The 15,046-nt window shown below is 43.9% G+C and overlaps 1 protein-coding gene across 1 annotated transcript in view; it reads left to right on the top strand.

The window, feature by feature from the left end:
- Positions 1-279: 279 nt before the first annotated feature.
- Positions 280-15,046, top strand: part of SNX4 (sorting nexin 4) — a 79,683-nt gene continuing 64,916 nt past the window's right edge. Inside the window, exon 1 of the mRNA XM_023215228.2 lies at positions 280-456. Within this exon, the coding sequence (XP_023070996.2) occupies positions 316-456 (141 nt within the window). The 5' untranslated portion in view covers positions 280-315. The remainder of the gene's footprint in view (positions 457-15,046) is intronic.

Genomic DNA, 15,046 nt, shown 5'->3' with positions numbered 1-15,046 from the left:
TTTCGTTGGCTTTAGGATCGCCGTACCTACTTCAGGTGTTCACTTTCCCCTTGCCTTTCTCTTTGTCTCTCTCTTCACCAGCTCTCTCAGCTCTCTGGGTCTCCTGGCTTAGCAGCTGACCAGGTCCTCCGCAGGCTTGCGTGTCCCCCCACCCCGGGCTCCGCCTCCAGCTGCAGCTCCTGGAGCCCTCCAGGTCTACCAGCAGGGGCTAGGCGATGGCGAGCGGAGGGGCGGGCATCGCAAGCGGAGACACTGGTTGGCCGCGGGCGCCGCGGCGGCGCAGGCGCACTGGGTTCGCCGCGCCGAACTGCAGCCATGGAGCAAGCACCTCCGGACCCCGAGCGGCAGCTCCAGCCTGCGCCTCTGGAGCCGCTGGGCTGCCCAGACGCTGGGCTGGGGGCTGCGGTCGGCAAGGAAGCGGCGGGGGCCGGAGAAGAGGACTCCGGGGTCGACACGGTGAGGAGAAGGGGCGGGAGAGCCCTCGTGGCCTGTGTCGTGGCCTAGCGGGCCGGGCTGGACTGGGCTCGGCTCGGCCGGGCTGGCGCGGGCCAGTGGGCTCGGCCGGGGAGGCCCAGCGGTGAGGGGGAGCGAGGTGGAGAGACGGGGTCCGCAGGTGCAGTGAGAGGAGGCTTAGTGGAAAAACGGGGTGCTGGGTGCAGGGCGAGCGCCAGGCGCTGCGGGTGACTGAGGGAAGTGTCGAGACTGCCGGGGGGGGGGGGGGAAAGGGACGCGGGTTGCGGGCCCGGGATGGGCGAGGCTGGAGGAGGGGATTTTCAGTTGTCGCGTAGCCGGGAGATCTGGACCGCGAGAGGAACGCTGATGTTTCAGGCAGTTGCTAAGGTGTTTTGCTGGGGAGGAGCTTAAAGGGACACAGTGGGGAATCGGTAGTAGTGCTTGAGAAGGAAGGGAATGGGGGACTAGAGTAAGGCGCAGGTCAGGGGCAATAAGGGTGTTGGTCTGGTGCTGCCGTCAGGAAACTGAAGAAAGTGTCAGCTTCAAGAAAAGGTACAAATGAGAAGACATTTTTTAAACTCCTTATTTGGCTGTAATGTCTTTGTTTTGGGGGAAGTGCTATATTTCCCACTGGAGACTTATTGATATCCCATGTACTTTTTGAAGACCCTTTAGTAATTAGTGATTTTCATTTGCTTGAGGAAAAGGGGAAAAATGTATCATTATATTTGTAAGTGCTTTCATTCCAAAGTGTTTTCATATATAATGCAAGATTTGTAGACCTGCTTATCTTGAAGCCTTTAAGAAACTAACTGCAGTGCTCCACATCAGACCACCCTGCCCAAAGTCTCCTTTTTCTGTGTATTGCTCACACAGCTCACTTCAACCTGGACCCCCCAGGCTCAAAGGATCCTCCCGCTTCAGCCTCTTGAGTAGCTAGGACTACAGGCACATACCACCACGCCCGGCTAATTTATTTGTATTTTTTTTTGTTTTATTTATTTATTTTTTTTCTGAGACAAATCCTCACTGGAGTGCAGTAGTGAGATCTTGGATCTTGGATTTTTTTCTGAGACGGATCCTCACTGGAGTGCAGTAGTGAGATCTTGGCTCACTGCAACCTCCGCCTCTTGGGTTCAGGCGATTCTTGTCCCTCTGCCACCTGAGTAGCTGGGATTACAGGTGGGCGCCACCACTCCCAGCTAAATTTTTTTTTGTATTTTTAGTAAAGATGGGGTTTTGCCATGTTGGTCAGGCTGGTCTTGAACTCCTGACTTCTAGCGATCCGCCCTCCTCGGCCTCCCAAGGTGCTGGGATTGCAGGCATGAGCCATCATGCCTGGCCAAATTTTTGTATTTTTTGTAGAGATGAGTTTCACCATGTTACCCAGGCTGGTCTGTAACTCCTGGGCTCAAGCGATCTGCCCACCTGGGCCTCACAATAGTGCTGGGATTGTAGGTGTGAGCAATGGTGCCCGGCCTGAAAGCCTTTTAAGTTTAGAGACCAACTAAGCAGGGACTTAGGGATTTGAAAGTTTTGCCTGCTGAGGAACATACCTAGGTATATAAGGTAGCATGAAGACTTTTTTGGGTGTACTTTTTTTTTTCTTTGAGATAGGGCCTCACTCTGTCTCCCAGGCTGGAGTGCAGTGGCACAGTCATGGCTCACTGCAACCTCGACCTCCTGACCTCAAGCGATCCTCCTGCCTCAGCCTCCTGAGTAGCTGGGACTACAGGTGCATGCCACCACACCTGGCTAAGTTTTGTATTTTGTTTTTGTTTTTGTTTTTTTTGGTAAAGATGAGGTATCTCTGTGTTGTCCAGACTTGCCTTGAACTTTTGGGTTCAAGCATTCCTCCTGCCTCAGCCTGCTGAGTAGCGGGGACTACAGGTACACACCACCAAACCCTGCCATTAGGTATTTAATTAATATGAAATTGCAACTAGAATATAAACTCTGTTTATGTTAATTTAAAAGACTTTATATATGTCTCTTATTAATTAAAAGAACACTATGTATATGTAGTTCTAAATATTTGAAAACCCAGGGATGCTATCATACAGTATAAGTTGTAGTTACATACTATTTCCTGACATTTTTTTTTTTTTTTTTTTGAGACGGAATCTCGCTCTGTCGCCCAAGCTGGAGTGCAGTGGCCGGATCTCAGTTCACAGCAAGCTCTGCCTCCCGGGTTTACACCATTCTCCTGCCTCAGCCTCGCGAGTAGCTGGGACTACAGGCGCCCACCACCTCGCCCGGCTAGTTTTTTTGTTTTTTTTAGTAGAGACGGGGTTTCACCGTGTTAGCCAGGATGGTCTCAATCTCCTGACCTCGTGATCCGCCCGTCTTGGCCTCCCAAAGTGCTGGGATTACAGGCTTGAGCCACCGCGCCCGGCCTTCCTGACATTTTTATTCCTTTTTTTTGAGCAGTCTCTTGACCTGTCGCTCATTCTGGAGTGCAGTGGCATGATCTCGGGTCACTGCAAACCTCTGCCTCCCAGGCTCAAGCGGTTCTCATGCCTCGGCCTCCTGAGTAACTGGGATTACAGGTGCGTGCCACCATGCCCGGCTAATTTTTGTGTTTTTAGTAGAGACAGGGTTTCACCATGTTGGCCAGGCTGGTCTCGAACTCCTGACCTTAGGCGATCCGCCTGCCTCAGCCTCCTGAAGTGCTGGGATTACAGGCATGAGCCACTGTGCTCGGCATATGTGGTTTCTTAAAACAACTCCCTAATTTAGTAATTCATAAAGAGACACAAGCTATTTGAGCAAATATTTCAGAACTACTAGGTGTTTAAACAAACATACATTCAGTGCATTCCTTCCCTTCCCCTCTTCTCTCCTCAAAGAGAAAATCAAACTAAAAACCCATCCTTTGAAGGTCTTCACATCCCTTCACCTCTCTCTATACTCTCTCTCAGTCTGTCTTCAGTTGAGAATTACTGTAATATTTTTATGGCCTCATTGTAGCTGTTACTGATAGGAATGTGGTCTGGGCAGAAAAGTAAGTTCGTTTTGTGTGTGCTGTGCGCAGTGAGGCTCTACTTTTCATTTAATTCTCAAAATTACTTCCAATAGATGGGTAAATGGAACCAGCCAGAGGCTCAGAGAGAAGTAATTTGACCATGGTCACAAGCTAGTCAGTAGCAGGCTGGGATGTGAATCGAGGTTCACCTGGCATTGAAATCAGTGCTTTTTCCATTAAGCCATTTTGCTTCATTAAAAAAAGTTTAAAGTAGTCTTGTACCTTGTTCCAATACTGTATTTTAAAGTTTTTAGTGTAGTTAACACTAAGTTGTAATTTTTTAGACTAGTCAAGTGCAGTAGTGAGAAGGGGGAAAAGAGTAGAACAAAGAATTTGATCTGTAACTGATTGTGAAAATAAATTGAGATAACTTACTATCTGCAGACCAGCGCAAGTTGTAATTTTGAAAACGAAAAAAAGGTTTGAAAGATGTGTTGGGCCAGGTGCGGTGGCTCAAGCCTGTAATCCCAGCACTTTGGGAGGCCAAGACGGGCGGATCATGAGGTCAGGAGATCGAGACCATCCTGGCTAACACGGTGAAACCCGGTCTCTACTAAAAAATACAAAAAATTAGCCAGGCGAGGTGGCGGGCGTCTGTGGTCCCAGCTACTCTGGAGGCTGAGTCAGGAGAATGGCGTGAACCTGGGGGGCGGCGCGGGGAGAGCGGAGACCCGCCCCCTCCACCCCAGCGGGGGCGACAGAGCGAGACCCCGCCTAAAAAAAAAAAAAAAAAGATGTGTTGATTTGTCCATTTTTTAACTACAAATATGTCTAGGCAAATAGAGTTAAGAGATTTAAAAAAAGCTTGCTTAACCACCATTTTTTTCTTTTTTGAGACAGAACCTTGCTCTGTGGCCCCAGCTGGAATGCAGTAGCAGGGTCTTGGCTCACTGCAAACTCGGCCTCCTGGGTTCAAGCGATTCTTGTGCCTCAGCCTCCCAAGTAGCTGGGGTTAAAGCCCTGTGCCTCTACACCTGACTAATTTTTGTATTTTTAGTAAAGAGGGGGTTTCACCATGTTGGCCAGGCTGGTCTCAGACTCCTGACCTCAAGTGATCCACCCACCTCGACCTCCCAAAGTGCTGGGATTACAGATGTGAGCCACTGCGCCCGGCCCGGCCTTATTTTTGACTGTAGATTTTAAGAGGGAGAGTAATTTGTACTAATTATCCTACCCCAAGAGGTTGTGGAAACTGCGCTGCCAAAAAGTCGCAAGACTCTTCTGGTTTTAACACCACTAATCGGGATTCTTTAAACTCTATGTAAGTTCTATGTAAGCTCTTTTTCTGTACAATTTTTTAAAGCTATAGTCAGTTCTATTTAAAATAGTTTGGAAAATGGAAAATATGAGAAGGGAATTCATTCTCTAAGAAAGTAGTAATTACCCTGAGCAGAAGGAGAGGAAATAGCAAGGGAGTGGAGGACAGAGTACTTTTTTAGATTCCATTGAGTTGGCAGTTAACAGACAGGTATTTGCCAGAGAAAAAAACATTTACAGTATTTGCCAGAGAAAACCCATTACCTGAGGAATTCATAAGTGATTTTTAGGGAGAATGCTCTAGACCTGGGAATGCTGATGGAGCAGAGTGATTGAACAGCTGGTGGTTAAAAATTCCGGTGCACATTGAATACCTTCACTGATTGGCAGCAGAGAACTAACCTTATGGAGTAGACCAGATTGTGAGTAAGGTTTGAGGCATTCTGTGGTTAAGGATAATATTAAAAAGGAAGAGAAAGCTTATAGGCATAATTACAGAATTCATCACTTTAGCAGCAGATGGTAAAGTCATACTCAGTAATTTTTTATTGATTGATTGAGAAGAGATCTCACTTTGTTGTCCAGGTTGGTCTCAAGTGATCCTCCCATTTCACCTCCCAAAGCGCCAGGATTACAAGAGTGAGCCACAGCACACAGCCCCAAGAAATTTTAAAAATCATTTTCTACCTCAGTGGCTCTCAGATTTTTTTGAAGGTGACTCACAGTACAAAGTACATATTCTTTTTTTTGTTGTTTTTTGAGACCAAGTCTTGCTCTGTTGCCCAGGCTGTAGTGCAATGGCATGATCACGTCTCACTGCAGCCTTGACCTACTGGGCTCAAGCAGTCCTCCCACCTCAGCCTCTGGAGTAGCTGGAACTACAGGTACATACCACCATACCTGGCTAATTTCTTCTATTTTTTTGTAGAGACAAGATCTCCCTATGTTGCCTAAGCTGGTCTCAAACATCTGGGCTCCAGTGATCCTCCCACCTCAGCCGCCCAAATTGCTAGGATTACAGGCGTGAGTCACCATGCCCAACCCAAAATACTTTTTTTTTTTTTTTTGAGACAGAGTCTCCCTCTGTCGCCCACATTGGAGTGCCATGGCATAATCTCGGCTCACTTCAGTCTTCACCTCCTGGGTTCAAGCGATTCTCCTGCCCAAGCCTCCCGAGTAGCTGGGACTATAGACACGTGTCACCACGTCTGGCTAATTTTTGTTCTTTTTTTTTTAGTAGAGATGGGGTTTTGCCATTTTGGCTAGCCTGGTCTCGAGCTCTTGGCCTCAAGCAATCCTCCTGTCTTGGCCTCCCAAAGCAAAATACACTTTTACGTCATAATCAGCATACACATACTTCAGTATGTGATTATTGTTGCAGGAGGGCTTTCATTAGAAACTGACTAAAAGCACAGAGAAGACTTTCATTAGACCCCAAAACTACCCCATTTATCTAATCGCTCAACAATTATTTAATAGCCCCTAATTGGTTTTCCTTGTAATATTTAACCCTCATAATGAAAATGCGATAATTCACCACGTTTACAAATACTTAGCCATTACTTCATGCAATACTTTCTGATATTTTTCTTTTCTATATTTTTAAATTAAAAAGAAACATTGGGCTGGATGCAGTGGTTCACACCTATAATCTCGGGACTTTAGGAGGCTGAGGTACATCTCTTGAGACCAGCATTGGGAATATAGGGAGACCCAGTCTACAAAAAATAAAAAAGTTGGGCCGGGCGCGGTGGCTCAAGCCTGTAATCCCAGCACTTTGGGAGGCCAAGACGGGCGGATCACAAGGTCAGGAGATCGAGACCATCCTGGCTAACCCGGTGAAACCCCGTCTCTACTAAAAAATACAAAAAAACTAGCTGGGTGAGGTGGCGGGCGCCTGTAGTCCTAGCTACTGGGGAGGCTGAGGCAGGAGAATGACGTGAACCCGGGAGGCGGAGCTTGCAGTGAGCCAAGATCTGGCCACTGCACTCCAGCCTGGGCAACAGAGCGAGACTCCGTCTCAAAAAAAATAAAAATAAAAAAAATAAATAAAATAAATAAAAAAGTTAGCCTAGTGTGGTGATCTCCGCCTTTGGTCCCAAACTACTCAGGAGTTTGAGGTGGAAGGATCACTTGAACTGTGGAGGTTGAGGCTGCAGTGAGCCATGATCATGTCACTGCGCTCCAGTCTGGGTGACAGAGCAAGACCTTGTGTCAAAAAAGGTTTTAGAGGCCAGGTGCAGTGGCTTACACCTGTAATCCCAGCACTTTGGGAGGCTGAGGCGGGCGGATCACCTGAGGTCGGGAGTTTGAGACCAGCCTGGGCAACATTGTGAAAGCCCAGCTGTACTAGAAATACGAAAATTAGCCAGGCATCGTGGCACATGCCTGTAATCCCAGTTACTCAGGAGGGTAAGGCAGGAGAATCGCTTGAACCTAGGAGGTGGAGGTTGCAGTGAGCCATGATCATGCCACTGTACTCTATCCTATGTGATGGAGCAAGACTCTGTCTCAAAAAAAAAAAAAAAGTGTTGGTCCCAACCCACCAAATTAATTTCATGGACCATGAATGTGTTACTCAGTTTGGACCACTGTTCAAACTTAACATATTGTTGTAATTTAAATAAAAAGTAATGTTTTCTGAATAGCTGTGCTGTTATTTTAAAAGTATTTTTATAGAAAAAAAGCACAAGAGAACAGGCCATATATTATAACCCTATTTTTCTTAGTTATTGCTTTGGACTGAATGTTTCTGTCTCCCCAAAATTCATATGTTGAAACCTAATCCCATTGTGATGGTGTTTGGTGGAAGGGCCTTTGGAAGGTGATTAGGTCATGAGGATGGAGCCTTCGTGAGTGGAATTAGTGCCCTTATTAAAAAAAAAAAGTCCAGAAATCTCCTCTCTTCCAGCCATATGAAGACAGTGAAACACAGCTGTTTGTGAACCAGGAAGCAGACCGTCGCCGAATCTGCCCGTTCCTTGATCTCAGTCTTCCCAGCCTCCGGGACTGTGAGCAATAAATTTCTGTTGTTTACGAACCACCCAGTCTATGGTCATTTGTTATAGCAGCCAGAACTAAGTTATTTACAGCTGAGGTAAGCATCACTATCAGTAAACACGTCATTTTTAACCTAGTACCAGCTACCTCTGATCAGGGTAGACAGAGCCCCAGAGGAAGTCAATGGGTGGTTCTTATCCTTAGCTCTCTGACCTGTTTCAGTAACACGGATGCATCACACCTAGAAAAAAGGTGATAAGGAAGTATACTGTTATAGTAACAGTGGTTAGCGCTGGGTAGTGGGATACAGATGATTTACATTTACTTAATTTTTTTCAGCGTTTGTACATTTAGCATGTATAATTTTCATCATCAGGAAATTTAAATCTAAAAATAATGGTGGAAAAGTAATACTTGAGCTCTTGCTGTGAGCCAAGCAACTTTAAAAACTCTTGATATGCATTAACCCATTAAATATTCCCAATGACTTTGTGAATTGGGTACTGTCTTTAGTCTGTTCGGGTTGCTATAACAAGGTACCACAGACTGAGTGGCTTATAAACAAAAGCAGTGAATTGCTTACAGTCTTGGAGTCTGGGAAGCCCAGGATTAAGAAACTGGCAGATTCAGTGACTGGTGAGGGCTGCTTCCTGGCTCGTTGTAGGCTGTCTTTTCACTGTGTCCTCACATGGTGGAAGGAGGAGAGGAACTCTCTGGGGTCTCTTATCAGGGCACTAACCTTACTTAGGAGGGCTCTACCCTCATGACCTAATCTTTCCAAAGGCCCCACCTGCTAATACCATTACGTTGAGTGTTAGAATTTTAACATATACATTTTAGGAGGACACGGACATTCCATTTATTGCAGGTACGATTATCTCTGTTTTCCAGATGAGGAAACAAGCACAGACAGGCTAAATTACTTGCCCAGCCTGGCCATCATGGTGAAACCCCATCTCTACTGTTAATAAAAATACAAAAATTAGTTGAGTGTGGTGGCACACACCTGTAATCCCAGCTACTTGAGTGGCTGAAACATGAGAATCACTTGAACCCAGGAGGCAGAGGTTGCAGTGAGCCAGGGTTGAGTCACTGCACTCCAGCCTGGGTAACACTGTGTCTCAAAAAAGAAAAAAAAAGTTGTTGTATCTGTTGACCCTGCACTGAGGTGAGAGGATTGCTTGAACCCAGGAGTTTAAGACCAGCCTAGGCAAGATAGGGAGACCTCGTCTCTACACATAATATTTAAAAATAAAATAAAAAGTAGGTCTCTCTTTAAAAGGTCCCTGGTCTCATCTGCCATTCAACAGGGTAGTCCATCTTTGAATCTGTTGAATGTGTCCTTTTAACAATTATGGTGTTCAGTTGTGTTATTCTTGGCACTGTTCTGTGCTTTAATACTGACAGTTTTATATCATCTACCAACCCTACTGGTATTATTGTTGTGTACCTGTTTGTATTCTTTAGCTTTTATGTTAGCTGATTTTATGCTTTTATTTTTTTTCCTTCTTTGTAACTGGATTACTGACAGGGTCAGTTTATGATTCATATGTGATATCTCTTTGACTAGGGAGATATTAATAACTTGCTTTATCAGGATGTGCTTTCAGAATTCAGGGAATTTGTCACTGGAGCAGATGGTAAATCAAAATGCTTGGCTGTGGCCAGAATGTATAATTAATACATATATATATGTATGTGTCAACTAGTGAGGGCTTCATAACCAACCCTGATGTTGAATGGCTTGTGCTTAGGTGATTTCTTGAACTTTCTTTTGGTTGATGATTTCCTGCTGTCTCTCTTATTTTCTGTCTTAGTACATAAATATATAAAAACTTACATTTTATGAAAATGCCTTGAGGACTGAGTGATTTTTGTTGGCTGATGATTTCAACCCATTGGGTTGACTCTTTTTATCTTCTTTTAGGATTTTTACCTTCTTCTGCATTTTTCCTGTACCTTTTGGAAGAGCTCCATAGTGTATCATCTGTTTTCATTGCTGATTCATATTTTTGCACTGTCACAGACCTCTTTCAGACCTTGTAGTGGCTGGGTTTAATTTGATATGTGTAGCTTTTTCTTTCACCTTTTGCTGCACTTAGTTTCTACTTTTATCTCTCCTTCATAAAATACCCCAATTATAATGCAGTACAATATTTTAAATTAAGTTAAAACACACCTCAATTTTGACAGTGAGCAAAGAAGAAAAAAAAAGCCATAGCATAGCAGTTATCCTGTGGTCTCACTTTCTCTTCCTTGTTTAGACTTGGAGTTAGTTTGAGTGTATTTGAAACCTTTCTGCAGTGATGCACTTCTCAGACCTACGGCCTAGGGGCTGCCAGTGGTGTGTTTAGTGTTCTTTTTCACCTTTTGATGTAGACCTGAGATGTTCTAGTGGGAAAAGAAAAGAGTCTGCTCTTCTTAAAACTCTGCTGCCTCAGGGTTGGAGCCTATTAACCACTGCCAAAAGTTTAGGAGAATTTAAAGTTTAATATAAGATGACTCCTGATTGTTTTAAAAAATATTATGCTGACTGCTGATAATCTTGCCTTTTGGCATATGTATAGTATTTGACTTTTGAGAGAGAGAGATTTGATTTTGGTTAAACCCCAAATTAGATATCAATATTGAGGATCATTCATATTTGTTAGAATGTGTTTATTCTTCAGTTTAAAAAATTGTTAAACTGGGCAATGTGGCTCATGCCTATAATCCTACCACTTTCGGAGGCCGAGATGGGTGGATTACCTGAGATCGGGAGTTCGAGACCAGCCTGACCAACATGGAGAAACTCCATGTCTACCAAAAATACAAAATTATCTGGGTGTGGTGGTGCATGCCTGTGATCCCAGCTACTCAGGAGACTGAGGGAGGAGAATCGCTTGAGCCTGGGAGGCTGAAGTTGTGGTGAACCGAAATCGCCCCATTGCACTCCAGCCTAGGCAATAAGAGTGAAACTCTGTCTCAAAAAACAAACAAAAAAATTGTGTTAAAATATATATGATATAAAATTTACCATCTTGATGGTTTAAAAATGTTCAGTCGTAAGTACATTCACATACATTGTAAAACCAGCCTCCAGAACTCTTTTCATCTTGTGGAACTGAAATCGTACCCATTAAACCACAGCTACTTGTTTCCCCCTGCCCCAGCGGCTGGCAGCCATCACTCTACTGTCTATGATTTTGATTACCAAGTACCTCATATACGTGGAATCATACAGTATTTCTCTTTGTGTGACTGTTTTATTTCACTTATCATAATGTCTTCAATATATATATCCATGTTGTAGCATATGACAGAATTTCCTTCCCTTTTAAGGATGAATGGTATTCCATTGTTTGTATATATCATATTTAAAAAATCCATTCATCTGTTGATGGACATTTGCATTGCTTCCACATTTTACCTATTGTGAATGATGGTGCCATGACATGGATATGCACATATCTCTTTGAAACCTTGCTTTTAATTCTTTTGGCAGAAGCGGAATTGCTGGATTATATGGTAATTGTATTTTTAATCTTTTGGGGCACCACTGTGCTGTTTTCCACAGCAGCTGCACCATTTTACATTCCCACCAATAGGGCACAATGGTTCCAATTTCTCCACATCCTCACCAATGCTTATTTCCTAATGTTTGTTTTTCATAGTAGCCATTCTAATGAGACAGTATTTCATTGTACTTTTGATTTGCATTTACCTAATGATGAGTGATGTTGAGCATCTTTTCATGTGCTTCTTCAGAAAAGTGTCTATTCAAGTCCTTTGCCCATTTTTCCATTTTTGAATTGGGTTGTATATATATATATATATTTTTTTTTTTTTTTTCCTTTTTTTTTGAGACATATTCTCGCTCTGTCACCCAGGCTGGAGTGCAGTGGCACAATCTCAGCTCACTGTAACCTCTGCCTCCCAGGCTCAAGCGATTCTCCTGCCTCAGCCTCCTAAGTAGCTGGAATTACAGGCACCCACCACCACACCCAGCTAATTTTTTGTATTTTTAGTAGAGATAGGGTTTTGCCATGTTGGCTAGGCTGGCCTCAAACTCCTGACCTCAGGTGATCCACCCGCCTTGGCCTCCCAAAGTGCTGGGATTACAGGCGTGAGCCACCGTGCCTGGCCAAATTGGGTTGTATTTTGTTGTTGAGTTTTGGGAGTTTCCTAAATAGTCTGGATCCATGAGAGAAAATACTTTCTTCCATTCTTTGGGTTGCCTTTTTACTCTAATACTGTCCTTTTGTTTGTTTGTTTGTTTTTGTTTTTGTTTTGAGATGGAATTTCACTCTTGTTGCCCAGGCTGGAGTGCAGTGGTGCAATCTTGGCTCATCGCAACCTCTGCCTCCTGGGTTCAAGCAATTCTCCTGCCTCAGCCTCCTGAGTAGCTGGGATTACAGGCATGTGCCACCACACCCGGCTAATTTTGTATTTTTCATGGAGACGAGATTTCTCCATGTTGGTCAGGCTGGTCTCGTTTTTGTTTTGTTTTGTTTTTCCTCTCGCGACAGAGTCTCGCTTTGTCATCCAGGCTGAAATGCAGTGGTGTGATCTTGGCTCACTGCAACCTCTGGATCCTGGTTTCAAGCGATTTTTCTGCCTCAGCCTCCCAAGCAGCTGGGATTACAGACATGCCACCACACCTGGCTAATTTTTGTGTTTTTGTAGAGATGGGGTTTTGCCATGTTGGCCAGGCTGGTCTTGAACTCCTGACCTCAAGTGATCCTCCTGCCTCCGCCTCCCAAAGTGCTGGGATTACAGGCGTGAGCCACCTCGCCTGGCCTGTTAATACTGTCTTTTGATGAATGACATTTTTCATTTTCATGAAGTCCAATTTGCCAGTGTTTTCTTTTACTGCCTATGCCTTTGGTGTCATATCCAAGAAACCATGGTCACATCCGATGTCTTGAAACTTTTCCCCTGTGTTTTCTTCTGAGAGTTTTATGCTTGGGTCTTTGAACCATTTAAAGTTAGTTTTTGTGTAGGGTGTTAGGTAAGGGTCTAATATAATTTTTTTATATGTGTATATTCAGTTTCCCCAGCATCATTTGTTGGAAACATTGTCCTTTTCCCATCGAACTGTCTTGTCACAAAATTGTTTGACCATGTATTCGAGGGTTTATTTCTGGACTATCTATTCGATTTCATTATATACCTGGCTTTATGTCAGTACCATATTGTTTTTATTACTGTAGCTTTGTAGTAAGTTTTGAAACTAGGAAGTATGAGTCCTCCAAATTTATGCTTCATTTTCTTTTCTTTTCTTTTTTTTTTTTTTTGAGACAGAGTCTTGGTCTGTCGCCCAGGCTGGAGTGCAGTGGCGTGATCTCGACTCATTGCAAGCTCCGCCTCCCGGGTTCACACCATTCTCCTGCCTCAGCCTCCTGAGTAGCTGGGACTACAGGCGCCCGCCATCATGCCCGGCTAATTTTGTTTATTTTTAGTAGAGACGGTGTTTCACCGTGTTAGTCAGGATCGTCTCCATCTCCTGACCTCGTGATCTGCCCACCCTGGTCTCCCAAAGTGCTGGGATTACAGGCGTAAGCCACCGCGCCCAGCCTTATGCTTCATTTTCAAGATTGCTTTGGCTAGCTGGGGTCCCTTGAGATTCCATATGACTCTTAGGATGAGTTTTCCTATTTCTGCAAAGAATGTCAAAGAATGCCATTGGGATTTTCATAGGGTTTGCATTGAATATATAGAGTGCTTTGGGTAGTTTTGATATCTTAATAATATTAAATCTTCCAAATCATGAACATGGGATGTGTTTTCATTTATTTATCTTCTTTTAATTTCTAGCAATGTTTTAGTTTCCATTGTACAAGTCTTTTACCACCTTAATTCCCAAGTATTTTTTACTTTTTGATGCTATTGTAAATTGACTTATTTTTATAATTTCGTTTTCATTATTTTTTTTGTTTTGTTTTTTTGAGACGGAGCCTGACTGTTGCCCAGACTGGAGTTCAGTGGCGCGATCTTGGCTCACTGCAACCTCCGCCTCCTGGGTTCAAGCGATTCTCCTGCCTCTGGGAATGTCTTAATTTTTCCTACACTTTTGAAGGACAGTTTGCTAGATACAGGATTCTGGATTGACAGTTATTTTTATTTTTTAGCACTTTGAAGATAATCAGCCCCCTGTCTTCTGGCCTCCAAAATTTCTGATGAGAAATTTGCTGATAACCTTATTGAAGATTCCTTATATATGATCAGTTGCTTTGTCTTGCTGCTGTCAAGATTCTATCTCTGAAAAGTTATAAGGTGTCTCAGTAAACATCTTATTTTGGAATTTGTCAAGCTTCTTGGATGTTTATATACATTTCTTCTATCATATTTGTGAAATTTTCTACCATTATTTCTTCAGATACTGTCCCTTCCCCTTTTTCTCTCTCCCCTTCCTTACTACCAGAGTGCACATGTTGGTTTGATGGTGTCCTGCTTCTCCCTTAAGCTCTGTTTACTTTCCTTCCATCTTTTTTCTGTTCCTCGGACTTGATAATTTCCATTCTCCTATCTTCTAGTTTGCCAGTTCTCTCTTATGCCTGCTGAAATTTGCCTTTGAACCCCTCTAGTGAACTTTTAATTTCAGTTACTGTACTTTTCAGCTCCAGAATTTCTTTTTGGTTTCTTTTTTCTTTTTCTTGCCCTATCACCGAGGCTGGAGTGCAGTGGTGTGATCTTTGCTCACTGCAACCTCTGCCTCCCGGGTTCGAGTAATTCTCCATGCCTCAGTCTCCTGAGTAGCTGGAATTACAAGTGCCCGCCACCACGCCCGGCTAGTTTTTATATTTTCAGTAAAGACGGGGTTTCAACATGTGACTAGACTGGTCTTGAACTCCTGACCTCAGCCTCCCAAAGTGCTGGGATTACAGGCGTGAACCACCGTGCCCGGCCACTTTTTGGTTTCTTTTTAAGTTTTCTGTCTCTGTACTGATACTTCTGTTTTGTTCATACATCATTTTTTTTAAATCATTTTTTTGACTTTCTTCACATCTTCCTTTAAGTTCTTTGAGCATCTATAAGATGATTACTTTAAAGTCTTTGTCAGCCAGGCATGGTAGCTCCTACCGGTAATGCCAGCAGCTTGGAAGGCGGAGGCTTGTGGATCATTTGAGCCAAGGACTTCAAGACCAGCCTGGACATCATGGCCTGTAGTTTCAGCTACTCTGGAGGCTAAGGCAGGAGAATCCCTTGAACCCAGAAGGTGGAGGATGCAGCAAGCTGAGATCGCACCACTGCACTCTTGGCGATAGAGCAAGACTCTGTCTCAAAAAAAAAAATTAGCCCGGTTTGGTGGCACACGCCTGTAATCCCAGC

The sequence above is a fragment of the Piliocolobus tephrosceles genome, chromosome 2, assembly GCF_002776525.5.
Source record: "Piliocolobus tephrosceles isolate RC106 chromosome 2, ASM277652v3, whole genome shotgun sequence".
Classification (NCBI taxonomy): Eukaryota; Metazoa; Chordata; class Mammalia; order Primates; family Cercopithecidae; genus Piliocolobus; species Piliocolobus tephrosceles.
This window is presented reverse-complemented; position numbering and strand designations above follow the sequence as displayed.